At 54.4% G+C, this 26,066-nt stretch overlaps 1 protein-coding gene across 7 annotated transcripts in view; it reads left to right on the top strand.

Annotated features, from left to right (window-relative positions):
• ELOVL1 (ELOVL fatty acid elongase 1) overlaps window positions 1-25,795 on the top strand; it is a 34,689-nt gene extending 8,894 nt beyond the window's left edge. For 5 of the 7 annotated variants that reach the window (XM_065553669.1, XM_065553666.1, XM_065553667.1 and 2 more), the window contains 7 exons: window positions 12,858-13,055; window positions 13,755-13,945; window positions 14,170-14,250; window positions 14,647-14,703; window positions 20,254-20,359; window positions 20,793-20,929; window positions 21,396-25,795. In XM_065553669.1, coding sequence (XP_065409741.1) covers window positions 13,010-13,055; window positions 13,755-13,945; window positions 14,170-14,250; window positions 14,647-14,703; window positions 20,254-20,359; window positions 20,793-20,929; window positions 21,396-21,656 — 879 coding nt within the window. In that variant the 5' untranslated portion in view covers window positions 12,858-13,009 and the 3' untranslated portion in view covers window positions 21,657-25,795. The remainder of the gene's footprint in view (window positions 1-12,857; window positions 13,056-13,754; window positions 13,946-14,169; window positions 14,251-14,646; window positions 14,704-20,253; window positions 20,360-20,792; window positions 20,930-21,395) is intronic. The other 2 variants (XM_065553664.1, XM_065553663.1) reach the window with 1 other exon arrangement.
• The last annotated feature ends 271 nt before the right edge of the window (window positions 25,796-26,066 follow it).

Here is a 26,066-nt window from a genome sequence, read left to right as displayed (position 1 = left end):
CAAATTCATGCCTCCTGCACTCGGAAGCCAAAGCCGGAGGAAAGCTGCATGTGTTGTATAAATAAGGCCCCTGGCCCAGGTTGATAGGTGGCTGAGGGGAGTTGTTTGGGGGCACAGAAGATTGGATCTTCAGTTGGGAACAGTCACATGTGACAGTGCCCACCTCTTGCTGCAGGGCAGCATGCTGTCCCTTTGCAGCTGAGCCTGCAGCAGTTGCCATGCTCAGACCTCTGCATTGCAGGGCAAAGGCAATCTGACTCTTGTGATTGGCTGACTGCTTTGTAGCACGAGAGCTCCTTCTCCCTTCCAGGCCACTGCATCAATGTCCCATTGAGAGATTCCTCCTCCCCTCCCCTCCCCGTGCTGGATGGCAGTGCCAGGCCTTGTGCGCTGCCTGTAATAAAACATTGGCTTTCATGAGATCCAGCTCGCGTAGGTGCATGGCCTGTGTATGGGTCTCTCTCTGGAACATCTGTGGGAAGGAGACTCTTGGGACTGTGCAGCACTAGCACTGGGAGGCCAGTGCCAGACTCACGTGAGGCTTGTGGCCTTATCATGCACAGGGGATCTGTGCTGCCGCTTGTGTAGGGAGGGGGCAGAGGAATTTCTAATCTCCTGGACCATATAATTCAGTAGCTGTCAGCCCCCACTCCTGGGTGGGACTGGGGGTGACTCAGCAGCTTACCGTCCCACTTCTTCCCCCTCTGCATGCGGTTGCCTTTCTTTAGAGCCTTTCCTGAGGGATGTGGTGGGTGAAGTGGGGCTATACACGGAGGCATTGTGGAGATGGTGGGCAGTTCTTGTGTGTGCACCTGGGCTTACGCCTGCTGCAGCAGGAGTGGCAGTCTCTCTGGAATGCTCTGTGCAGCTGCCCCTGGGATGACTTGCTTTGTTTTGGGTACCTTAGTAACGAGGGAAATGGGAGAATTCAGAGATGCTGGAGGCATGAGCCTGGTGAAGAAGTGGCTGTGGTGGAGAGGGGTGAAATGAGAGAGGCAAGTGGCAGCAGGGGTGATAAGCAGACTGGGCTGATAGTGAGGGAACTCCTCCTGTCAAGGAGCTGAGGAGAGTCTCCTTGGGAAGGTCTCTGCCCCAGGCCTGAAAGGCAACAAGCATTGTGTGAATGGCAGGCATGTATCCTGCTGCTGTGGGTTACAGGCTCTGGGCTGGGCCCTCTTCCCACCTTGCAGAATGTGGGCAGGGCAGATTCCAGGCTGGGCTGACCTTCCAGCCAGACTTGCTAAACAGCTTCCCAGGGATAGAGGGCTCCCTGAATCAAACATCCTGCCTAGTGGTATGGGGCTTGAGTGACACTGCTGGACACTGTCTCATGAGCATGGGTAGGCAGACGGGTGCTAGAGGGGCTCAAGCTAGCATGCTAAAAATAGCTGTGTGGACATTGTGGCTCTGGCAGCGAGTCAGGCTAGCCATCCGAGCTCAAGCCTGGGCGGTTGTATGGTCTTGAGCTCGGGTGCTAATCTATGGGAGTGTCTATACTGGAAACGCTGCAGTACTGCAGTGTAGACACTTACTACAGTAACAGAAGGGGTTCTCTGTCTCTGCAGTAAATCCACTTCTCCAGGAGCTGGTAGCTAGGTTGATGAAGAAAAGTCGACCTAGCGGTGTCTACACTGAGGCTTAGATTGGCTTACCTATGTCTCTCAGGGGAATGCTTTTTTCCTACTCCCTGGGCAATGGCGTTAGGTCAACATAAATTTGTAGTGAAGTTCTTCCCAAGGCGCAGTGTCTGTACAGCCATTCTTGGCATGCTAGCGTGAGTCTGTCTGCCTGTGTGGGGGGGCTTGCTGCCTGCTGCACTGTAGACACGCCCCTAGAGCAGGGGTAGTCTATTTTTTGTCAAGGTCCAAATTTCTTGGTCAACATATAGTCAAGGTCTTGACTCCAGAGGAGAAAAATCATTCTGCTCTCCCCTCCCCCCAATCATGATGATAATAAGTAAATAAGATTTTGGGGTCCGCTCAAAAGCGTCTGGATTTGGCCCACAGTCCCCCATTGACTTCCCCTGGCTTAGAGGTTAGTGCATACCGGTCAACCTGTGATTCTTTGTTCCAGTTACAGTGCCCAGCCTTCAGAGTAACATGCTGGCTCTAAGTGCTGCATGCTCCTCTCTCTACCACACCACAGGTGTGGAGCTGCCAGGCCCTGCCACGCACAAGCCAGGCCTCTGCTGGGTTCTGATCTGTGCAGTTTCAGGGGGGATGAAGGGAGAAGTAATGCCTCTAGGTATGGGAATTAGATGTGCTTCCTCCCACACAACTCTCTGCCCTGGGGGACCAAGACCCAATTCCCCACTCACTCTAGAGCAGGTAGGACAACTTGTTTGTTTGTGGGGGAGTGGGTAGGAAGCCCAGTGCTTCCTGAATCTCTGAACCATGCTGAGTCTGTCTTCCTGGTGCTGTGAGAGTTGGGGAGAGGCCCAGGGTCTCTTTCAGATTGCATTGCCTTCTCCCCCCATGTTGGTCTGGATTCAGGGGAACCTCCTATTTGCCCCACAGAGAAATAGCAGGGAGAGAGTGTTCTCTCCCTGTACCTGGCTTGCATACAGACTGAGCAGGGCAGGTACAGGCACTGATCCTCCTGCAGAGATGGGGAGGGATGAATGGTGTTCTGTGCTCTGCTCTTCCCGAGTGCTGCAGGGCCAAGAGGAGCATAAACCCTCAGAGAGGCTCTGGAAGAAACCTCCACATATTGGATTAGATGGTGGCCTGCCTGTGCTCTGCCACTGCACAGCTGTTGGGGCAGAGGGAGCTCTCTGGCTGGAATGTCTTGCCCTTTCCTGTCAGATGAGTGGAGCAAGTTGAGATGCCTCTGGAAAGGAGCCAGTCCCTGAGAACAAGAACTTCTCCATGCCGGGAATAGCAGAGATGCTAGGCTCTGGGAATGCAATCGTTGCTGCTGGTCCAGAAGGCTGAGGAAGCTGTCGCTTTCTGATAACAGCAGTATCCAGTTTGGATGCTATACTCTCCTGCCTTTTTGGAGCGTTCTCTAGCTCCAGTGGCGGAGTGGGGGCTAGAGAGTTTGTGGACATGCCTGGGGATGGGATCTCATGGGTTCTTCATTTCCTATCCTGTGCCCTGTGAAGGGATCATTATGGGGGTAAATTCACTCCGGTAACCCCCAGAATGGATCAGGGTGGGCAGCTATTTATAGGGAGTGAAACCTGAGAGCCTGCTGTAGAAAACTACCTTGCTTTGATGCCAGGTATGGTCAGCTAGCTCACTCCCTGTGGCCTTATAGCATCACTTAGTCCATGGTCCTGGTTGTTGACTATAGGACAGCTGGGATGGCTTATCTCATCCCAGCCTGTGATATGAAGGCCAGTCGGAGTCTCCCAGGCTCTGCCTGGGGCCCCTGGGAATCTGCAGTCAGGCTCTGGGCTGATTGGTGCATCCCCATGGGCATAAAATCCAAAGGTTCCTCTGGATTATGCTTTTCTCTAGTGATCAATGGGAAGAGTGGGCTGCAGGGAGGACAGGCCTTTCCTGTCCCTGTTGCACAGGGTCAGCCTGGGTGCTGATCCCAGCTGTGCCTCTGTGGCCTTGAGCTGTCAGTCTGTCCGTTGTTGAGGTGGGGCTGGGGAGCCTGGATGAAGGTGCTCGGTGCCTTGGGTTTATTGGGACATGTGATTTCCCCATAGGATTGGAGCCCCTCCCGAGTGTTAACACCAAATATCCTTTGCCCTACATAGTTGTGGGGGAGGGAGAGAGACACTGGCTGAGGGGAAGTGACCTCTCAGAGCAGGGTGTGGGGCCTGGGGTCTCGGATGTTGCAGAAGTGCATTCCATAGCCTAGTTCTGGCTCCTAGGTAAACTTTCTTTCTCTCCCCCCTCCATGCTCCCTTTGTTGGCTGATAACCGCATTCTGCTGGGTGGTAGCTCGCGGGGGAGGTTGTGCTTGCATCTCTTGGGTAGCCAGGGTAGGGTTTCAGTCATTAGAGCCCTCGAAGTCTTTCTCCTGGTTCTTGCTTTCCAAACCCTTTACTGTGCCTGTGCCCTTCTCCAAGCTCTCTGTTCAGTCCCTGTCTGTGTGGTGATGCAGCCAAGGCCTAGCCAGGGCAAGAGAGTGGAGTAGTAACTGCTAATTACAGGGCCTGTCCTAGCAATCAAATTGAAGCCTTGCAGCATGGAATTTGCACTCTTGTGTGTTTCAAATAACCGAGGTGGGTGCTGGTGAAGCCCTGTCTGCTCTCACCCAGTAGTGGGCTCCTCTGGGGCTTTGGCCCAGGGAATGGGACTTCTGGCTCTGCCTCTGGAAGGCTGTCAGCCTAACCCATGTGCCTGTCAGGAAGCTGTTCCCCTTGGGACTTAACTGCACTCTTCCCTTCCTTGTTGTAACACTGTTCCTCCACTTTTGCCCCAGCTAGTTCTGCTCTGCCTTGACCTCTCCACTCTTTAGATATTTGTCTAGAGCTGCTGGGTTCCACCTCCTTAATCCTCCTTGGGCTGGGCTGCCTGTGGCTGTGCGGTCTAATCTCCTGCCCACACAATTGTTGTTGATTACTAGCATGGTGGTGGAGTTTCCACACTCCTCATAGGCTGCAGGCAGCTCAGGGCAGGAAGAGCTCTTGCTCGGATATCGCTGATCTCATCCCTTCCTGCTCCAGACGCTCTGCCCAAGCCTCTCTCGGTGCTGCTCCCTTTACCTTTGCTCGTTTCTGATCTTGTGCCTCTCTGCTGCTCGTGCAGGCTGTGTTCAGATGGCATGAGTGCAGCTCTTCCTTACTGATGCACTTACTGTTGGGAGGCAATGAGAATTGAAGGGTACGTCCACACTGGCAAAAAAGACCGTGACAGCGAGTCTCAGAGCCCGGGTCAACTGATTTGGGCTTGTGGGGCTCAAGCTACAGGGATAAAAATAGCAATGCATATGTTTCTGCCCAGGCTCTGAGACCTGGCCTCTGTGTGTGTGATTTCTCCCCACCCCGCATACACACAATCTCCGTGCCCAGGCTCCAGCCCAAGCAGGAATGCCTGTGCTGCTATTTTGATCCCCATAGCACAAACCCTGCAAGGATGAATGAGTGGACCTGGGTTCTGAGACTTTCTTCTGCTCTTTTCTCCATCCCCGCCTTTTCTAAGATTTCATTCAAGGTCCTTGAAGGGCTTTACAAACATTATTGCAGCCTGCCCAAGGCAAGGAAGTGGTATTGAAACACACCCCTCTTCACAGATGGGGGAAACTGACTTGCAGAGATGGGAAGTGACTTGCCTAATGTCACTTGGTGATTCTGCAGTAGAGTCCGGAATAGAATCCGGACTAACTGACTCCAGGCCTGTGCTGTAACTGCACAGGCCCCTTCCTCTTAGCAGAGGGGCTGTCAGTTGTGCTTTTTGGAATCCCAGACCCTCCCTACCTGTATGGAGTTTATTAAACACTCCCTGTTAACACTTGTGCTTTGTGCACTTTTGAAATCCAATGCACTGGAGGAATGGATGCAGAGCATGCAGTCAGTTCACTAGTGTGAGGCCACCAGCCCTGAGCTAGCCTAACATACTTGGGTTTGGTAAGGAGGAGACCTGGGGTGGCTACTTGCCTAGACAGTCTGCATAGTATGGCTCACAGAACTGTGTGACGTAGGAATCTATTGGGTTGAGGGTGTTCTCCTGCAGAGATCTGTGTAGGGAACTCCCCCAGGAGTGCACTGACCTTGGCATTCGAGTATTCTGGTCCAGTGGAACTCTTCAGTCTTTTTCTGACTTGCAAGCCTGCACCAGGCGTGTGGAATCAAATGGTAGGAAAGGAAAGCTCACCTTTACCCTATTTTAAAGCTGCTGAACTGGTTCTGCCAGGCTTGGCTCCAAGAGACTGGTGCCATGACGTTGGAGTTTTCTGCTGGGTACAGGAGACGGCTGAGTTGTCTGCATGGCATCTTGATAGCTACTCTGGGAGGCACACGTCTAAGCACCTCTGGGTTGCAGTCTAATTTCGCAGCCTGATCGGAGGCTGGAGTCCTTGGCTGCTTCCCGCCTTTCTGAGAGTTAGAAATTTCCTTGCGTGCCAGGTGCTGCTGGGGCTGTAGGGAACAATCCTGAATTCAGTGTCTTTTTCCTTACTTTGGTCTGTTGCTTCAACTCTCTAAGGGGCAGACATTGAGAGATTTTGCCCCGACCACACTGGGGGAAGAGATGGGCTTGGCTGTCGCATAATACTCAGCATGGCAACTTCTGAACATAGCATATCCTCAGCATGATGGTACTGCTTGGCCCTTGCTTATTCAGTCCCTCATCTTCCTAGAAGTGCTTGGGCAGCATCCCATGGCTTCTTCTGTGAGTGACCTAATCGTCAGCCATGGCTGTTTGCCATGTACCAAGTCAGTCTCTGATGTCCTTCCAGCTTATCAGCCTCTCCAGTACTGAGGTGCCTGGAGTGCAGTGCACTACCTCAAGTGCAGTCGCACCAGTTCTGTGCATACCGTTCTGATGTGTAGTATCCAGGTGTTGAACTTCCCTTCTTAATCACATCCACCTCTACTGCTGCCATACCATAGTGCAATCCTCTGTCTAATCTCCTGTTTCCCTCTGCTGGGTATTCCTAAAGGGCCCATCACTGTGACCTGTGTGCTGTCAGCATTCCCGCTCATGGGCCCATCCCTCTCTCTGATGCTTAGGCTTGACCTACATTAGCAACTTATGTCTGTGTACCTATGTCGCCCAGTGTAGACAGTGCTATGTCAAGGGGAGGGCTTCCCCCTCAACATAGCTGCTGCCTCGGGGGGGGGGGGGGGAGGGAGTCCCTACATTGTTGGGAGAAGCTCTCCTGTCAGTGTAGGACCATCTTCACTTAAGTGCGACAGCGGTGTAGCTGCATCAATGCAGCGTTAAGTGCAGATCTGCCCTTAGTGACAGCTCCGTGACTGTTCCAATCAGGCTGCCCTGGTGCAGTGTTTCAGTGGAGTTAATTGGGGAGAGGGGGAAGTAAGAAATCCATTCCCACCCCTTCAAGGCCCTATTTATAATGCTGGCGGAGAGGGGTGGAGGGCGCAGGGCTCTCAAGCCTGGAATGGAGGGGGCAAGGTCGGCTGAGGGGGAGCAGCCTGCCCTTCGAAGTGGGGTGTCAGGTAAGTTCTGTACTTGGGAAAGGGGGGAAACAAGGAGAAGTCCTGGCCCTTGACAGCATCCCTGTCTTCTCCTGGCTGCCACCTGCAGCCACATGGGGTCTAGATTCTCCGACTGTAGAACTGACTCCTGCTGGCAGCTGCTCCTACCATTTTAAAGCGCTTGGCTGTTTTCAGTGCATTGCTCTTCCCGTGCGTGTGTGTGTGTGTGTGTGTGTGTGTGTGTGTGTGCGTGCGTGCGCGTGAGACACTGTCTTATCCCGGGTTGAGAGTTTTCTCTGCAGTTGTGAGGCTAGAAAGCATTGGTGGCAACTGAATGGAATTACAGCCTCTGCAGCAAGGAATGGGCTTGCGGGAAACCCAGCACTGTGCCAGCAGGGAACCTGCTCCTAGCTCTAGGCATGCTGGGCCTGGTCCTTCCAGCCCCTCTGGATGTATGCTCAGCAGTCCAGGTGGATGGGCTCCCATGCACAATACTGTTGTGGTTTCTGCTGTTGTCAGAATGGCCTTTGTGCATACTCTACTCCTGCAGTGGCCTTCTCTGCAGGGCTGGTGGGGGAAGGGGAAGGGTCTCCTCCCTGGGCATCACCACATGGTTCTCCTGCTTCCTGACAAGCATGCTGAGAGGCACAGGAGCCAGCCCTTTCTGTCATCTGGCTGGGGCCTCCATGGTACCCCAGCCCTGTGCCAACCAGTTGCTGGCTCTCCAGCTCCCTCTCTGGAGCACATAGAAAGAAGAGCAACCATGTGGTCTCAGCACCAGGCGGGAGCCGGGGCTCCTGAGCTCTATTTCCAGCTCTGGCACTGACTGGCTGGTGGCATTGGGTAGTCTCCTGTCATCCTGGTGCCAGCAGTGCTGGCTAATGTTTAGAGTGACTTCAATCCCATGGTCAGCTGGGTGAGCCTCTCCCTTAATCCAGGCATCCTGGCTCTGTAGGCTGGGCAGGTTTCCCAGGCTTGCAGGGAGTTTAGGCAGTGCACCTGCTTCTCGGTACCTTCTGCCTTTGGAGCGCAGGCCCTGTCCTGAATCTGCAGGGGCCCAAGGTATGGGAGTGAAGAGATGAATGAGGGTAATAGTAATATAATCAAAGCCTTATTGCTGAGTTGGCAGCAAGATCCCCTAAAGAGCTCTTGCTCTATGGATGTGTCTTCAGGGGAGTTTCTCTGCACTTCTCTTAGGTAGAGGATGCTGCAAAGGTTTCTGGGGGCATATTCTGTGGTCCATAGCTTACATGTTGACCCTAAACTTCAATGGTGTGTTTAATTCAAATTGGCAGGGTGGGGGTGGGAGTCACAAGGGCTAATGCAATCCTTGGATGTAGAAATGGGAATCTTGAGGAGTAGGTTATTCTCACTGGTTGTCACACCAGGGTTGAGTTCTGGTATCCACAAGGCAAGAAGGATATGGAAAAATTGGAGACTGCTCACAGAAGAGCCCTGAGAGAGACTAAGGCCATATTTTTCCAATCCTTTATATTGAGAGACTCAAGCTAAAGAGCCTGAGCTCCTTATCATACCACAGGCTGGGGGTAATTTAATTGCATCTGTAAGTACCTCCATGGGGAACAGATGTTTGATAGTAGAGGGCTCTTCAGTTTGGCTAACCAGTCTACCACAATGCAATGGGTGGAAGCTGAAGCTAGACAAATTCGGACTAGAAATAATGTGCCGAGCTGGAACAATGAGGGTCATTAACCATTGGGACAGCTGTGGTGGGTTCACCATCCCTGGAAACGGTTCAGTGAAGATTGGATGCTTTCCGAAGAGAGATGCTCTAGCTCAAGCGCAGCTGTTGGAATTGAAGCAGGAATTAATACAGGGCATGGGTCTGGCCTGTGTGATGCAGGAGGTCAGACTGGAGCAAAAACGGTCCCTTCTGGACTTGGAGTATATTAATGTGAGTTGTGTTAGCATGTGTCCAGAGCGCAGAATGGCCTGTTAGCACCACATGAATGCCCCTTGTCCTCTAATGACTTCCCACGATTCTCTTCTCTCTCTTCTCCCCCATGCCCACCAGGACAGACAAACTTTTCCACAATTCACTGGACAGAATTCATAGCTTGAGACAAGCCCTCAGGTAGGGGCCACAGGAATGGGGGGGAATTGAACATGTCATCCCCCACCCCATCCCGTGGCCCCAGACAGCTCACCATACAGATTGGTGGAGTGGGATCTGGTGGCGTCACTCTTGCTGTAACTGTCCTGCGGGGGAGGAGCTGCCGCCCATGGGGTGGCCATTGTGGGGGCCAGGCAATGACTCTCTAGGAGAGAAAGAGCTTAGTGCCATCTCTCCTGTGTACCAGTGTCCTCCCTGGCTGGTTGCTGGGGGCTGACGTCCCCCATCCTGTGGGGTCTCTCTGCACCTTCCCTGGGGCCCTTCACTGTGCCAGAGGCTGGGGTCTACCCTGCCCAGTAACTGCAGAGACGGGGCTGTTGTCTGTAGAAGGCGGGTGGGTGGAGTGCGTCTTTTGGCAGGAGAGCCAAGGGAGTTCCCTCTCTGGGCTGGCTCTGAGTGAGTCAGGCAGGGCTGGGCCTGCAGTCAGAGCTATGCCAGGCACACTCTCCCCTCGGGCAAGTGGAGGAGGGCACGGCAGGTGGCTGTCCTCCGTGCTGTTCCATGCCTGCTGTCCCACTTCCAGGAGCGCACCTGGCTTGCTGTGTGCTTGGTAGAGTGGGCTGTGTGGACGACTGTCCGGCACCGCAGCAGCTTCACACCTGGAGCTGAACTTGTCCCTCCAGAGGGGAGCTGTAATGAGGCCAATAGGAGCTGTGGGCTGGGAAGGGCTGGGCTGTGTGGCTAGCACCCTGCCAGGGGTAGGTCCTAGAGAGCAGTGCGTGGAATTTGGAGACCAATGAGCTGATGTCCAGTTGCCCGAGCTGGCAGCTTTCACCCAATCCCTGCTGCTCCTCTGCCTTGGGTGCTGCTGCCCAGGGGCTGTGTCCCTCCCTGGCTGGGGCCTGCAGAAGCTCAAAGCTTTATGCTCCATGTTCTGGTGGCCATTGATGTCCGGGGCCCATGTGCGGTGGCCCCTCCCTTCTTTGCCCTCGTCCTGGCAGGAATAACATCATTTTGCTCAGACCTCCAGCTGATGGGTATGCGAGCAGCAGGGAGGGGTGGTGGTGCCGTGGTACCCTCCTGGCTCTGTTGTGTGAAGAGTGGGATCACCCTGGCTGGTTTGGGCGAGTGCTTGAAGGGGCAGGGTGAGGGAATCAGGCTGCAGTCATGTGGAGGGCTGGGGTCTCTCTCCAGGCACGAGAGGGATTGGGCATGGCCATGGTACGGGAAGAAGCCCCTTCTGCATGGGGAGGGGGAAGGTAGTGCTGGGGGTGCAGATGGCCCAGCTCTGGGAACTGGGTTGGCGCAAGTGGCTTCTCCACTGCAGCAAACGGAGTGAAGCTGTTACTGTGGCAGCATTGAGCCCTGCCCACACAAGACTCAGTGCTGCCACCAGCAGGGACTGAGCTGTGCAGCAAGAAGCAGGCTGAGAACAGCCTGATGGGGAGGAACCGGTGCTGCTGCAGCTGGACTCTTCCAGGGCCCAAGTAGGGCTAGAAGGGCCTGACGGCTCATCGAGGCTGACCTGTGCATCACGGGCCACCAGCACCTGCACACTACTCCAGCAACCAAAACGAGACCCACAGGAGTCTAGACTAGGATGTGCCACAGGCAGAGAATGGGGGGACTGAGGCGCACCAGTGCTCAGGGGCCCCTGCAATGGCAGGGAAATGATTCCGTGAGATGCCCGGATAATCCTGGGAAGTGACCTCTGGACTCGCATGATGCAGGGGAAGGTGTTAGCATGACCCTGGCACTGTTCAATTTTAAACAAGGTTTGGGGTTTGGCTAGAGAGCCCTCAGCCTACATAAGACCATGGCAAACACGGTATTAAAAATCTCTATTTAAGACACAGAAAAGGAGAAACGGCTCACGCATTAGGTGAGGCTTCTGTTTTAACCACACCTTTTTTCCTTGGGTTTTTAGCAGTAGAATTTTTAAAAGGGAAAATTAGTGTTTGACAATCTTAGTCCTTTTTGGGGAAAAGAGAAGAAGGTAGCTGAGTGGTGCTGGAGCTGCTGTTGTTGGAAACATTTGTTCCCATTTTCTAAAAGACAAGACAAAACCCATGAAGGGAGAAGAAAACAGTGAAGACAGAAGATGCAGCTTCTGTCTCTGCTGTTGACTATCACTTGCTGCTAGGGAAACACAAGCCTGGCGCTTGACTCTATTAGCCATTCTGTGGCCCGGCAAACTTGTACCAACATTGGGCTGTTTAGGACATTGCTTTTGTTTGTCTCTCTTTTGTTACAGGCTCATAGCCGTGTTGCAAAATCAACAGTCTGGCAGGTTAAGCCAGACCATGATTAGAAAGATGAGGAGAGAAGTAAGGTGGGGAAGGAAAAGGACACATGGGCGGAGGGGAAGAGAGGGATGACACATTCTTACATCCCAGGTAGCGTTGGGGATCTGGCCAAAGTTGGTGGAGATGATGCTGTGATCTGGGTCCCTCTCCCTGGCCCGGTCTGGTCAGGATCGCACTCAGGATCAGGACGATGAGGGCCCAGTGGTGGTGTGATGCCTCCTGGGACCCCAGTGGGGATGGCAGCTGTGATGATGAAGCTTGCGTCTTCCTCTTTTCCATCAGCCAGGGGTTTTGTCAGACAGCTTTTTTTTTTAGTTCTTCCTCCCTTCCCCAAACCAAAAAAAATCCTTTTATTTTAAGGACTCCAGAAGGGATGGTGGGTGGAATATCCCGTCCCTTGTTATTTTGCCCATTGGTTAGGGCAGTGATTCTCAAACTCTTTTGTACTGGCACATAGCAAGCCTCTGAGTGCGATTTCCCCCGGATAAATTAAAAACACTTTTTTTTTAAAATATATTTAACACCATTATAAATGCTGGAGGAAAAGCAGTGTGTGGGGTGGAGGCTAACAGCTCGCAACCCCCCCCCATAATCTCGCAACCCCCCCCCATAATCTCGCAACCCCCTAAGGGGTCCCAACCCCCAGTTTGAGAACCTCTGGGTTAGGGCTAACTTCCAGTGCACCAACTTTTGTCCATTGAGTTCCAGTTCCACAATTCTCTTGTTTACCTGGCATTATTTTAACTCCGTTCTTGAGATGTAGTAGTGCAATGGTTCTCAACCAGGGGAACCCCCAGAGGTCTTGATGGGCAGGATTGGTGTCCCTAACATCTGTTTGCCAGAAGCTGGGAATGGGCGACGGGGGATGGATCACTTGCTGATTACCTGTTCTGTTCATTTCCTCTGGGGCACCTGGCATTGGCCACTGTCAGAAGACAGGATACTGGGCTAGATGGACCTTTGGTCTGACCCAGTCTGGCCGTTCTTATGTATTCCAGGGGCTATATCAACTTACCTAGACATTTGCCTAGTTTTACAAAACGGGCTACATAAAAAGCACTAGCAAAGTCAGTACAATTAAAATTTCATACAGACGATGACTTGTTTATACTGCTGTATGTACTATACACTGAAATGTGAGGGCAATCCAATCAATTTATTTTTTAATTATATGGTAAAAAGGAGAAAGTAAGCATTTTTCAGTAATGTGCAGTGACACTTCTGTATTTTTATGTCTGATTTTTGTCACAAGTAGATTTTAAGTGAGGTGAAACTTGAGGGTGAGCAAGACGCATCAGATTCCTGAAAGGGGTACAGTTGTCTGGAAAGGTTGAGAGGCACTGTATTAGTGGGCCTCAAACTGAATTAATTCAAACAAATCTCCCTTGTGCACCTTTTCCCATCACATTTATTATTGTAGGTTACTGTGGCACTTGGTGAACTTTCACTTTTTACGGTGACGCTCGCACTCGGGGTAAATCGGCAGGCTCAGTGCTCTCACCACAGAGAGCTGGGGATCCTGAGCCCAGAAAACCTGACCCTTCCCTGACTCTCTGCAGAACTCCAGCTGCTATGGAAGCAATTGTAACAATGTACCGGGATTTCATGAAGGGAACAGGTGAGATCTTCCTTCCGTGCCCAGCTGCTGGCCAGGGAGCTGGGTGCCATGGGAGCTGCAAAAAACAACAAGGAGTCTGGTGGCACCTTAAAGACTAACAGATTTATTTGGGCATAAGCTTTCATGGGTAAAAAACCCACTTCTTCCCTAACCCTAACCCTGAAGGACTAGCCCTGCTTGCTGGCCATCACAGCACCCAGTGGAATATAGTTCCACAGCTCTTAGATTCACACTGGTACTGAGCCATGCTGCAGGACCCCTGCACTGCGATCCCAATGCCCTTAGGGTGCCCCCATTACTGAGCCATGCTGTGGAACCCTGGCTCTGCTTCGGGTGTCCTGGGCTGCTCCTGCTCTTAGTGCCTCCTGCATGGTATTACGATGCCATCTGAGGGGCAGGGGAGAAGTCCTGGAGTGGAGCCTTCACCCAAAGTGGTTTGTGGCTGCCATGGAGCCTGGTGTGCATTAGGAATTACTGGGGTTCATCAGGTGCTCCCAACCACCTCCCTCCCTGAGCGCCATGTAACTGTGATTGCCCAGGAGGAGCAGGGGGTCTCCAAGGGCCACACTGTGGGTCAGTGGCAGAGTCCAGGTCTCCTGACTCAGAGCAGGGCCCTGACTGCAGGCGAAGGGAAGCAGGGGCTGGGGGCTGGACTTCTCCCCTGGTCCTTACCGTCATCCTTTATGCCTCTCCCTGCAGACCCCCGCATAGCTGAGTACCCCCTGATGCAGTCGCCCTTCCTCATGATGGGGATCCTGCTGGGCTATGTCTACTTTGTGCTGTCCCTGGGCCCCCGGCTGATGGCGAACAGGAAGCCCTTTGACCTGAAGAAGTTCATGGTGGTCTACAACTTCTTCCTGGTGGGCCTCTCACTCTACATCGTCTATGAGGTGAGGTTCCAATGGCAGTGCAGTCTGTGCCAGGCGTCTGCGCCATCAGTCCCTGCCCCTGGACAATCTGAGCTGCCGGGCAGAGGGCACCTGGATGCCCAGTGACTGAGGCATCCCCTCATGGTTGCTTTGGGAGCTTCGGCCTACCCTCTCTCTGAGGGGGAGGGTGGGCATGGTGGTATGGTATGTGTTGAACCTGGTCTGGTGGTGTCCCCTTGCTGCAGTTCCTGATGGCAGGCTGGTTGACGGGATACACCTGGAGATGTGACCCTGTTGATTTTTCCCAGGACCCCAAGGCCCTTCGGGTAAGTTCTCCCCTCTTGCTGCAAGCAGAATGGGGCCCTTAATCACAGGCCCTGGGCAGCATGCAGCTGCTTCCTTCCTGTTACCGTAGCCATTGGTTTTGGGGACCTCTGGCCCAAGATGGTGGCTGGGTGTCTCCTGTGGCTTATAAACCAGCAGCGTGGAGCTGAATAAAGAGGCAGTGCCTTCCAGAGGGGGGTGTGTGTGTGTCTGCCTGTATGGGATTGCAGAACCCCAGGGGTCCATCTACTGAACCACAGAGGAAAGCATCACTGCCCCGATGTTTGTTGGCCCTTGCTGGCTGCATGAAACGAACCTGTCTGGGAGGGTTGGACTGCAGGGCAGAGCTGGGTGGGCATTGCTTGGTCTCTGACGCACATACTATCTCCTTGTTGCAGATGGTCCGTGTAGCTTGGCTTTTTGTCTTCTCCAAGTTCATTGAGCTGATGGACACGGTAAGTGATGGATCCTGGGGGAGTGGTAATCAAGCACCCTCTCCCTGGCCCCTTGCTCTCCCTCAGCACTCCAAATTTCCTAGAGTGGCTTGCAAATCCAAATGAGCCTGGCCAGACCCCAGTGCTGGGCCTCAGCAGTGCCCATGGAAAAAATACGGAGACTGGGACTAATGAGTTTCATAAGAACGGCCACATTGGGTCAGACCAGTGGTTCATCTAGCCCAGTAGCTTGTCTTCCAGCAGTGGCCAGTGCCAGGTGCTTCAGAGAGAGTGGATGGAACAGGACACTTTATAGAGTGATCCATTCCCTGTCGTCTAGTCCCAGCTTCTGGCAGTCAGAGGTTTAGGGATACCCAGAGCATGGGGTTGTGTCCCCGCCCATTCTGGCTGATAGCCAGTGATGGAGCTTCCCTACACCTCGTGCCAGGTCATTGCCCTGAAGCAGTGACCAGAGATTCCCCTCTTGGGCTTTGGAAATGAGTGTGAGGGAGCCAGGATCCATCCAAACAATAAGCCCAGCCCATGGGAGGTGAGCGCTTTCTTTCATACCAGTACCAGGCTCTCCACTTCCTGAGCGGGGGCAGGCTGCAGTTTTTCCACCTTCCCTGATGGCTGCACAGGTATTCGCTGATTACTTGGAATTGGCACTGCCCAGGTAAGCATGGCACCATCATCCCTGGAGGCTGCTGAATCAGATGTTCTTAGGATGCAGGACAAGAAGTGCCTGGCAGTGGGTTCTCCCCAACATATCACCCAAGCTTTGGAAGGACCCTCCCTGCTGTTGGAGCCTCTGCAGTCTCTGTAGGTTCAAGTGCTTGCTCATATCTATTCCAATTAGGTGTGCGCACGCCGTTGGAGAGTTCTTACCCTCTGGTGGGTCAGCTGTGGAGCCCCCTGGAGTGGCCCCTTCATGGCACTGGATATATACCCCGGCCGACCCAGCGCCCCTCAGTTCCTTCTTGCCGCCCGTGATGGTTGTTGGAACCGTGGAGCTTGGCTTTGCTACTCTCCACTCTCCCTAGCGCTCCTGGAGCTGAAGCCAGGGCGCTGCGTACCAAAGCACTCGGCACCGGGTCTTGGCGCGCCACTGGAGGCTGAGAACTAAGAGCCGCAAGTGCCTGAGGCCTCTGCTAGCCGTCCTGATCCCAGAGGCATGGAGGCATCATCCTTACAGGCACCATCTTCTCTTCCTCCAACTCCAGCTCCTGGCCCGGACACTGAGGTTGCGGGACCGGAACAGAGGGACACAGCTCAGGAAGAGGCCCCGTATGATTCTCCACCTCCTGTGGCATCCTCCTCATCATCTTTGCCCGACGTGGCTGTGGCAGGGACCGCTATATCGGCCCCCATCTCTCCGATAGACCTCCGCGCCCACCAGGAACTCTTGCAAAAAGTGGCGTGGAATATGAACCTGCAAGCAGAGGAGGTAGTCGAGGTGGAGGACCCTGTGGTTGACATTTTTGTCCGCAGAGGCTCCTTCCAGGGTGGCCTTACCACTTAGCTGGACCATTCAAACCACGGCCAGTACAATCTGGCAAACACCCGCTTCCATTCCCCCAACTGCTAAGGGGGTGGAGCGGAAGTATTCAGTCCCCTCCAAGGGATATGACTATCTGTACACTCACCCATAGCCCTGTTCGCTGGTGGTGGCCTCAGTGAATGAAAAGGAGCGTCATGGTCAGCAAGCCCCGGCACCCAAATCAAGAGGCCAAGCGCCACGATTTATTGGGGCGCAAGGTCTACTCCTCAGGGGGGCTCCAACTCCGGGTTGCGAACCAGCAGGCTCTCCTGAGCCGATACAACTTTAACTCTTGGAACTCCATGATGAAGTTCAAGGAACTGGTTCCTCCGGAGTCCAGAGAAGAGTTTGGGGTCCTGGTAGAAGAGGGCAATACGGTCGCACGAACCGCTTTGTAGGCCTCATTGGACACCATGGACTCTGCCGCTCAGATCCTCTCTTCAGGGATAGCAATGAGGCGCATTTCTTGGCTGCAAGCTTCTAGTCTACCACCAGAGCTTCAGCAAACTTTGCAGGATCTCCCCTTTGATGGAGGGGGGCCTGTTCTCAAACAAGACACTCGAGGCTTCAAAGCGTCAAAGACTCTAGGGCCATAATGCATTCGCTGGGGATGCACACACCATCTACCCTGCGGAAACCATTTAAACCGCAGCCTCAACATTCCTACCTTCCTCCTCGGCCAAGACAGGACTTCTATAGGAGACGGGGCGCAGTGGCAGGAGAAAACTCTCCAACCACCAATCTAGCCAGGCCCAAGGTCCTTCCAAGCCCTCGGCGGGTCCCAAACAAAAATTTTGAAGGGCTGCCCGAGGACAGTGTACCTGATCTCACTCAGGATCCTACCCCATTCTTGAATCGTTTCTCATTTCCACCGTGCCTGGTCCCTCATAACCACAGACCGTTGGGTTCTTCGCACAGTGGAAAGGGGATACCCTCTCCAATTTTCGTCATCCCCACCCTCCCTCCCCGTCACTCTTCAGGGACCCCTCTCACGAGCAACTCCTTATCCGGGAGGTGCAGTCACTCCTCGCCATGGGGGTGATCAAGGAGGTTCCAAGGGAGCTAAGGGGCAGGAGGTTTTACTCCCGTTGCTTCCTAATCCCCAAGGCAAAAGGCAGGCTTCGGCCTATCCTGGACCTGCATGGACTCAACAAATTCATGGTAAAGTTGAAGTTCCGCATGATCTCCTTGGGCACCATTATACTTTCCCTGGATCTTAGACTGGTACGCCGCCCTTGACATGAAGGACGCGTATTTCCACATAGCGATCCATCCAGCGCACAGACGCTCCTCCGCTTTGTGGTCAACCACGAACACTATCCGTTTACGGTCCTTCCGTTTAGCCTCTCTACGGATTAGGCGTCCTTCTCAACGTGGCGAAGTCGACGCTAGAACCGACCCAGAGGATAGAATTCATCGGGTGGCCTGGACTCTGTGCGCTCGAGCCCTCCTGCCGGACACTCGTTTCCAAGATTTGTCGGGCCTCATCCGGAGCCTTCAGAGCTTCCCAACCTCGACGGCAAGAATGTGCTTGAGTCTTCTATGGCACATGGCTTCCTGCACACACGTCACCAGGCATGCCAGACTAAGGCTCCACCCACTTCAAGCCTGGCTGGCATTGGTCTATCACCCAGGTTGAGAGAGCCTGAACCTGGTGGTCACCGTCCCAGAGAGGATCCTGACCACCCTCCACTGGTGGCTAGAACCAGGGGCATTATGCAAAGGAGTTCCCTTCCACACCCCTCAGCCCTCCTTGTCCTTTGTTATGGACGCGTCAGCCCTGGGATGGGGCACCCATCTCAGGGACACTCAGACACAGGGTCTGTGGGCCCCGTCCGAACTCTCTCTCCACATCAACATACGGGAACTGGTGGCAGTACGTCTAGCTTGTCAACCCTTTCAAGAGCGGCTGCATGGCCGTTGTGTGGCAGTCCTCACAGACAACACCACAGCCATGTTCTACATCAACAAGCAAGGGGGGGCTCGTTCCTCCCCCCCTCTGTCAGGAGGTCATTCGACTGTGGGAGTTCAGCATAGCCCACTCCAGTCACCTGGTGGCGTAATTTCTCCCAGGGGTCCAGAACATGTTGGCAGACAGTCTCAGCAGATCCTTCCACGCCCACAGAGTGGATGACATCCGGACGGAGCGACCACTCATCTTCCTAAAGTGGAGGTTTCCCCAGGTCGACCTGTTGCCTCACTCAGCAATCAGAAATGCCAGGCGTTTCGCTCCCTCCAAGGTCGCTCCCCAGGTTCTCTCACAGATGCCTTCCTACTCTGGTGGACAAGCTGACTGTTCCCACCATTTCCCCTCATACACAAGGTCCTGCTCAAGGCATGCAGGGACAGATCACAACTGATTCTGGTCACCCCGGCGTGACCCAGGCAGCATTGGTACCCCACGCTGTTGGAGATCTCAGTGGACGCCCCGATTCCGCTGCCTCTCTTTCCGGACCAGATCACGCAGGATTGCGGTCACCTCTGTCACCCCGGCCTGCGGTCCCTCCACCTCACGGCGTGGATGCTGCATGACTGAGCCACTCTGAAATCCTCTATTCTCACTTGGTACGACAGGTCCTGTTGGGCAGCAGGAAACCTTCCACTCGGGCTACGTATATGGCTAAATGGAAGCGATTCTCATGCTGGTGCTCTCGCCACGGCACACTTCCCCTCCAAGCGTCAGTCCAGAATGATAGGTACGATCTCCTGAACCTGAAACAGCAGGGCCTGACAATCTCATCCATCAGAGTTCACCTGGCGGCCATCTCAGCTTTCCACCCGGGAGTGACTGGCTGATCTGTCTTCGCCAACCCCATGGTTGGTAGGTTCCTCAAGGGCCTGGATCGTCTATATCCAAAGGTACGACAGCCTGTACCCATGTGGGACCTCAACTTGGTCCTCTCCAGACTTATGGGACCCCTGTTTGAACTCTTGGCCACGTGTTCCCTTTTGTACCTCTCTTGGAAAACCACTTTCCTCGTGGCTCTCACTTCGGCGAGGCAAGTCTCTGAGCTCAAAGTTCTTACATTGGAACCACCTTACACGATCTTCCATAAGGATAAGGTGCAGCTACACCCTCACCCTGCCTTTCTTCCCAAGGTGTTATCGACTTTTCATATCAACCAGGACATCTTTCTTCCCAAAACCTCACACCAATAGTCAGCAACAACGGCTTCACTCCCTCGACGTTCGTAGGGCTCTTGCCTTCTACATTGAACATACAAAGCCGTTCCGGAAAACGACGCAGCTCTTCGTCACAATAGCAGACCAGATGAAAGGTCTTTCAGTCTCCTCCCAGTGGATCTCTTCCTGAATCACGTCATGTATTCGTGCCTGCTGACCTGGCCGGGGCCTTGATTTCCCCCAACCCCCCCATCTCACTGCTCACTCCATGAGGGCTCAAGCCTCATCGGCAGCCTTCCTGGCCCAGATGCCAATCCAGGAGATCTGCAGAGCTGCTACTTGCTGTTTGCCTCACACTATGCCATCGTTAGACAGGCCAGAGACAATGCGGCATTTAGTAGAGTGATCCTACAATCCACGGTACTTCACTCTGACCCCACTGCCTAGGTAAGGCTTGGGAGTCACCTAATTGGAATCTATATGAGCAAGCACTGGAAGAAGAAAAGATGGTTACTCCCCTTTGTAACTGTTGTTCTTCGAGATGCTCGTATCCATTCCAAACCCGCCCTCCTTCCCCTCTGTCAGAGTAGCCGGCAAGAAGGACCTGAGGGGGCGCTGGGTCGGCCGGGGTATATATCCAGTGCCATGAAGGTGCCACTCCAGGGAGCTCCACAGCCGACCCACCGGGTGTTGCTACGGTAAAAATTCTCCAACGGCCGCGCACGCGGCACACGCACACCTAATTAGAATGGATATGAGCAACGTCTCGAAGAACAACAGTTACAAAGGTGAGTAACCGTCTTTTCCTGAGAGCCCTGGCAGAACCTCTGCACTTTCAATAGCCATCCTGTCCCACCTGCTCCAGCTTCTGTTGACTCAACCACCCACCTGCTTCTCTCTGCTTCTAGGTGATCTTCGTCCTGCGCAAGAAGAATGAGCAGATCACCTTCCTGCACCTCTTCCACCATTCTGTCCTGCCTTGGAGCTGGTGGTGGGGGGCTAAGTTTGGCCCAGGTGAGGGCTGGCACACTGAATTGCCCTGCAGTGAGGGGAGGGGAGATCTGGTCCCAGTCTCCTGGTGAGAGGCCTACACCGCCCCGCTGGCCTCAGGGCTCTTCCGTCCTTGTTCCCCGTGGGCCCTGCAGGGGAAGATCTTCTCACTACCCTTGTAGGAGTGCATGCACAGTCTTCCCACGCCTGGTTGCAGCCCCCATTCTCACCTGTGGCTGAATCAAACCCCCTTCCCTACCCACTCCTCACACCCATTATTGCCCATTTGTGGGGGCTGGGAGCCCTGTATGGGTATGGGGAGGGCTGTAGTGCAGTTTGGCTTGCTGCAGTAGGTCATCCATGAGCTTGGGAGCCTGTGCCCCTGTTGGGTGTGGGGGCGCAGCACCACAGGGTGGGAGTGGCCCTCAGCCCTAATCACCTCTTCTCTGCCTGGCAGGGGGAATGGGTTCCTTCCATGCCATGATCAACTCCATGGTGCATGTCGTCATGTATTCCTACTATGGGCTCTCGGCGGCAGGGCCTGCCTTCCAGAAGTACCTGTGGTGGAAGAAGCACATCACAGCTGTTCAGCTGGTGAGTTCGGGCTGTGCAGCAGCCACAAATGCCCCATACACCCCTGGGGCTGGGTGTTCCTGTGGGGGCCAGTGGAGGCACAGCAGGGGGGAAGGGTTGCTCTGGAAAGGATCCATGCCAACCTCTGGCAGGACCAGCACCCCTCACTAGAGTGCAGATGGGGCTGTGTCTGTCCCACACTGAGATCCGTAGCAGGCTGTGCCTGTCTAGGTGCTGTGACCAGCTGAGGTCTGCAGCAGCTTCATGTATTGCCCTGGGAAGGGCTGGGCCTTTGCCACCACCAGGGGCACCCTCGTGGTGCTGTTCTCAGTGTGTGTGCCCTGTGTGAATGGGCGCTCTCCCATGGGCTAGGGGGAGGAGGCGTAGATGGGGTTGGGATGCTCTCCCCCTCCCCCTCCCCCCCATGAGTAACTGGTCCCCTCTCTGCCTCCCTCTCCCGTGGCGCACGCTCCATGCCGGCTCCCAGGCGCAGTTCGTGATCGTCTCCATCCACATCTCCCAATACTACTTCATGCCCGGCTGCCAGTACCAGTACCCCATCTTCATCCACCTCATCTGGATTTATGGGACCATCTTCTTCATCCTCTTCTCCAACTTCTGGTACCACTCCTACACCAAGGGCAAGCGGCTGCCCAAGGGGGCCCAGTACCCAGCCCAGCTCCAGCACAACGGCATCAGCCTGCACGAGAACAGCGCTGTCACCAACGGCAAAGTCAAAGCCAACTAGAGGGCCAGCCCCTCCCAGAGCCAATGAGAGCCCCGGGGCAGAGGTGGCTGGGACTGTCCCCCTGCTCCTGGGTGTTACTAGCCAAATCAAGTGCCTACAGACTGTTGTATCCCAAGTGCCCGGCCCCGCTCCCTGCTGCCCTGTCTTCAGGCATGGCCCCTCTGCTCTGGGCAGCTCCTTCCCACCAGGGCGGGGGAGGCTCCTGCTCCCTGCCACGTGAGCAGAGGAGCAGCCACCTGCATCACCGGCAGAGGGGTTACAGCCCTGCTCCGTTGTCTCCAAAGGAACTTCCCCATAAGTGCCTGTCTGCCCCTTCTGCCAGGGCCCCCTTCCTGCACCAGGAGGCTGCTCCATGGTGAGTAGGACCAAACATGGAGCCCACCCCACCTTTGCCATGTGTTGGGCCCTGTGTGAATGAGGGGAGTCACTCTCCATTTGACTCCAGGTGCTCCCTGTGCCCCTCTGTTCTCAGCACTGCTGCCTAGGAGTGTAAGGCCCTGGGCCTCACTCCCACCTCAAGGACCCTGGGTCCTCCCCATTCACCATCTGTCCTTGCCACTTCATTGCATTTCATTGCGCTGCTCCCTCCCAGCTCCAGTACGCAGAGCGAGGGGATGCTAGGCCCTGCACTGCGAGCACTGGCACTCCAGGACAGCTAGGCTGGGTGCAGGGTCAGGTCCCTCTCTGGTTACTACTTGAATGTGAGGCTGGGCCTACTGCCCCTGTGCACTAGCTGACCCTTTTCACCCGGTGCCTTGCATCCACATGGGCCATGCTGACACTCGGGAAAAGCCATTCCCAGAGTGCATGCTCCCAGCCTGCCTGCACCCTTCTTTCCTGGCTGGCTGTGGGGCGAGTGAGTCCATTCCGACCATGGCTCCCTGAGAGCTAGCCTCTTCAGGTTGTGGCTTGGTCCAGCATCTGAGCAGCTGAGTTTTGTCTCCGTCTGCTTAATACCTGTAAACTCAAGACTGGAGCAATAATCTCCCCTGGAATTTGCTCCCTTGCTGCCGTGGCATTTGGCCAGTAGCCACACTGAAGCCCAGCAGCCGTGTGCACAGTGAGAGGAGGTCAGAGCATGGCCGCAGCCCTCTTCCTCCCCGTGGCCCTGCTGTCCCTTGTGCAGGTTCCCAAGGCAGTGCCCTTTGTGCCTTGTAAGTGTTTCCACTTGGAGGGCATGGGGGGCTTGTTCTTGCACTTGGGAGTAGTGCAGCAGCTGCTCAGTGAGCATCTCCCACTCTGGCTGCAGTCAAGCCTTGTTGGTGTGCATCCTGTGGGGGAAGCAGGGGGCCTTGAGCACCCCTCCCCCCACATAAACCGGGCTGCTCTTGTGTATCTCCAGAAATAAAGACAGAAGGAGAAGCGGCTCTACCCTCTTGTTTTCCAGGATCTCTTTTTAGTGTGAACTCAGTAACCCTTCCCAGCCTTGCCTGAGCTAGACGGAGATGTGGGGTGAAAGCTCCTGAGAGAAGTGCCTGGCCCTGCCAGAACACCAGGGAGCCAGCAGGCACCTGCAGTGAACTCGCTGCCTTGAGGGCAGCTGCTCGTGGCTGGGAGGGAGTTAACAAGGCAGCAGATACTAGAATCATTTGCTGCTGGGGAAGGCAGCTGGACTCTCGGAGCACTCTGGGAAGAACATTGGTGGGGTGGGAATAGGGTAGTCAACTGTCTAATGGCACAAACGCAAACACCGTTGCTCCATCCCCAGCCCAAGGCCAGGGCCCTGTCCTGCCCCTTCTCCAATGCCCCCTCACTCATTCTATTTCCCCCTCCCCCTGTTGCTCGCTTTCCCCTACCTTTTACTCTCTTTCACTAGGCTGGGGCAAGGGGTTGGAGTGTGGGCTCTGGGCTGGGAGGGTGGGATTGGAATGCGGGAGGGGGTGAAGGGTGTGGGCTCTGGCTGCCCAACCCTTACCTCGGGTAGCTCCTGGAAGCGACTGGCATGTCCAACTCCCTGGCTTGAGGCAGCCAGGCGGCTCTGCATGGTGCCCTTGCCTGCAGGTACCACCCCCGCAGTTCCCATTGGCTGTGGTTCCCGGCTAATGGGAGCTGTGGAGTTAGCACTCAGAGTGGGTGCAGTGGGCGGAGCCCACTGACTGCCCCTGTGCCTAGAAACCAGAGGGACGTGCAGGTCGTTTCCAGGAGCCATGTGGCGACAGGGCAGGTAGGGAGCCTGCCTTAGCCCTACTGTGCCACTGGACTTTAGCAGCCTATTAAAATCTCCCAAATATGGTTCAGTAGTCTCGCTAGGCAACCGAGGCTGATTCCGGGAGCCTCCTGGCCAATCTGGGAGAGTTGACAACCGTAGGTGGGAACCACAGCGGAGAGCAAATACCAGACTGGTATGCTTGCTAAAGCCTAGCCAGAGAACACAGTGTTTGGGGTCGGGGGTTGCAGAGCGGCCGCCGCTGCTCATGAGGTTCCTTCTGTGCAACTGTTAGGGCAGAAATGGGGCAGGAAGCAAACCTCCAGCAGGAGATGGGAATAGCTGCCAAGGCGTTTTGGCTTTTGCCTAAAGTTGGGCTGTTGTGGAGAGCCAGCAAGCTGCCTGCATGTGCTTCCCCTAGAGTCCACACTTGGGAACGTCCTCCAGCTGCTGGGTGTGAGATGCTGGCCAGAAATCAGGCATGTGCCACTTGCGCTCCCAATGCCTCCAAACCAGGGACTTCCTCCTCTCCCAGCTTTATGCAAGGGTGGGATGAAGAGGGGTGTTAAAGCAGGTCAGATGGATAGTAAGAAAATCCTGGCCCAGGCTCCTACCAGCCACACAGTGCCACTGAGCAGGGGTAAATGGAAGGAACAGAACCGGTAACTAGACTGAGGAAACAGGCTGGCACAGGAAAGTGTTGAGGCCAGGGATTTAACATGGTTCACAAAGAGACTGGACGCTTAGAGGGCTATCAGGAACAGCTTCCAGTAGCAGCAGTGATACATTTTGGAAGGGATTAAAACTTGTTTCAGGGTTTAAGATTATCTCCAGCTAGTAGGGCCTAGCATGGCACTACTCTGCAAGACAGGTTATCCCACACATGCTCCTGTGGGGTTCTCACAACTTTCCTCTGAAACCGCTGGCTGTCGTCCCTGTTGGAGGTAAGATGCTGGGCTAGATGGACTTTGGGTTTGATCAACTCAGGCAGTGCTGATGTTCTTAGGCTCGCCTCTCTTCCCCTCCTCCCCCCAAACTACCATGCACCCTACTGCTCATTCACCATAGGCTAGCAACAAAGGGATTGATAATCTAGTGTGCCCAGCACTCTAGTCCTGGATTGTGGCTGTGAGAATGACCAGTACCTGATAATGACAGGAGAAGGTGCTAGTGGGGCGGAAGGAGGGGGGCAATGATGGACACACATGCCCCCCCAGTGGGGGCAGGAGTGGTCAGTTCAGCCACTGAAGACGGGAGGGGTTGGCCCTTTTTAATGCAACTCTGGATATTCTTATCCATTTAAGGCCTGGTGCTGTGCTAAACTCTTTGCCTCAATCTTGTCCCACCGCTTGTGGTTTTGTGAATTCTAGATGTGGTCTGTTTACTCCTGGGGGAATTCTGCACCAATGCAGAATTTGCACAGAATTAATCTTCTGTGCAGAATTTCATCTTTCCCTGGAGAATTGGTGCTGCTGGCTGCCACTATGGGCCACTGGACCCAGCGGAGCCCAGCTCTCTAGCTCTCAAATACAGGACAGGGGGGGGGGGAGGGAGAAGCTGGAGGGTTCTGGGCAGCTGTGGTTCCCAGCATGTCCTGAAGGAAGGAGGCAGCATGTAGGGACTCCCTACAAGCCTGGGACCCAGCATCAGGCTGTTTCTCTCTAGATCCCTGGGATCTCAGGGGGTGTCCTGCAGCTGGGTTCTGGGGGGGAGGGATGTGGGTATCTGAGACCCGAGGGGTACAGTTTTCCCCCAAGATGTGCCTAGTTGGCATGTGTGATACACCCAGACTGCGGTGCCCAACAAAAGCATTACAGTGAAACAGGATTTGGGTTGTCATAGGGGTTTCTTTAGCTCTGTATGCCTGGGGAAATCGGTGTCTGTGTTGTTACAGACATACTTGCTGACAGGTATTTTGAAATAAATTACCAGAATATCTGAAGCTGGTGTGATTATATTGCATTGTTTTGACAAATAAAATATGCAGAATTTTTATTTATTTATTTTTTGGTGCAGAATTCCCCCAGCAGTATCTGGTAAGGTGTGCCCATGTCTTTGATTCATGGGAAGGTGACAGCCCCTTGTGAGCTGTTCAGTCATTTATGTCATCTCTCCAAATGGTTTAGTCCAAATGTTTTTATTCTCTCCTTGTAGGGAGCTCTCCCAGGCCTAGCTTTCTGGGCCAGGGTGGCTCCCTTCTCCTTGTAGTTTGGGGGCAATTTGGGCACAGCATCCTGGTAGGGGACGCTAGCCTAGGGACTGAG

This window comes from Chrysemys picta, chromosome 8 (genome assembly GCF_011386835.1).
Source record: "Chrysemys picta bellii isolate R12L10 chromosome 8, ASM1138683v2, whole genome shotgun sequence".
Classification (NCBI taxonomy): domain Eukaryota; kingdom Metazoa; phylum Chordata; order Testudines; family Emydidae; genus Chrysemys; species Chrysemys picta.
This window is presented reverse-complemented; position numbering and strand designations above follow the sequence as displayed.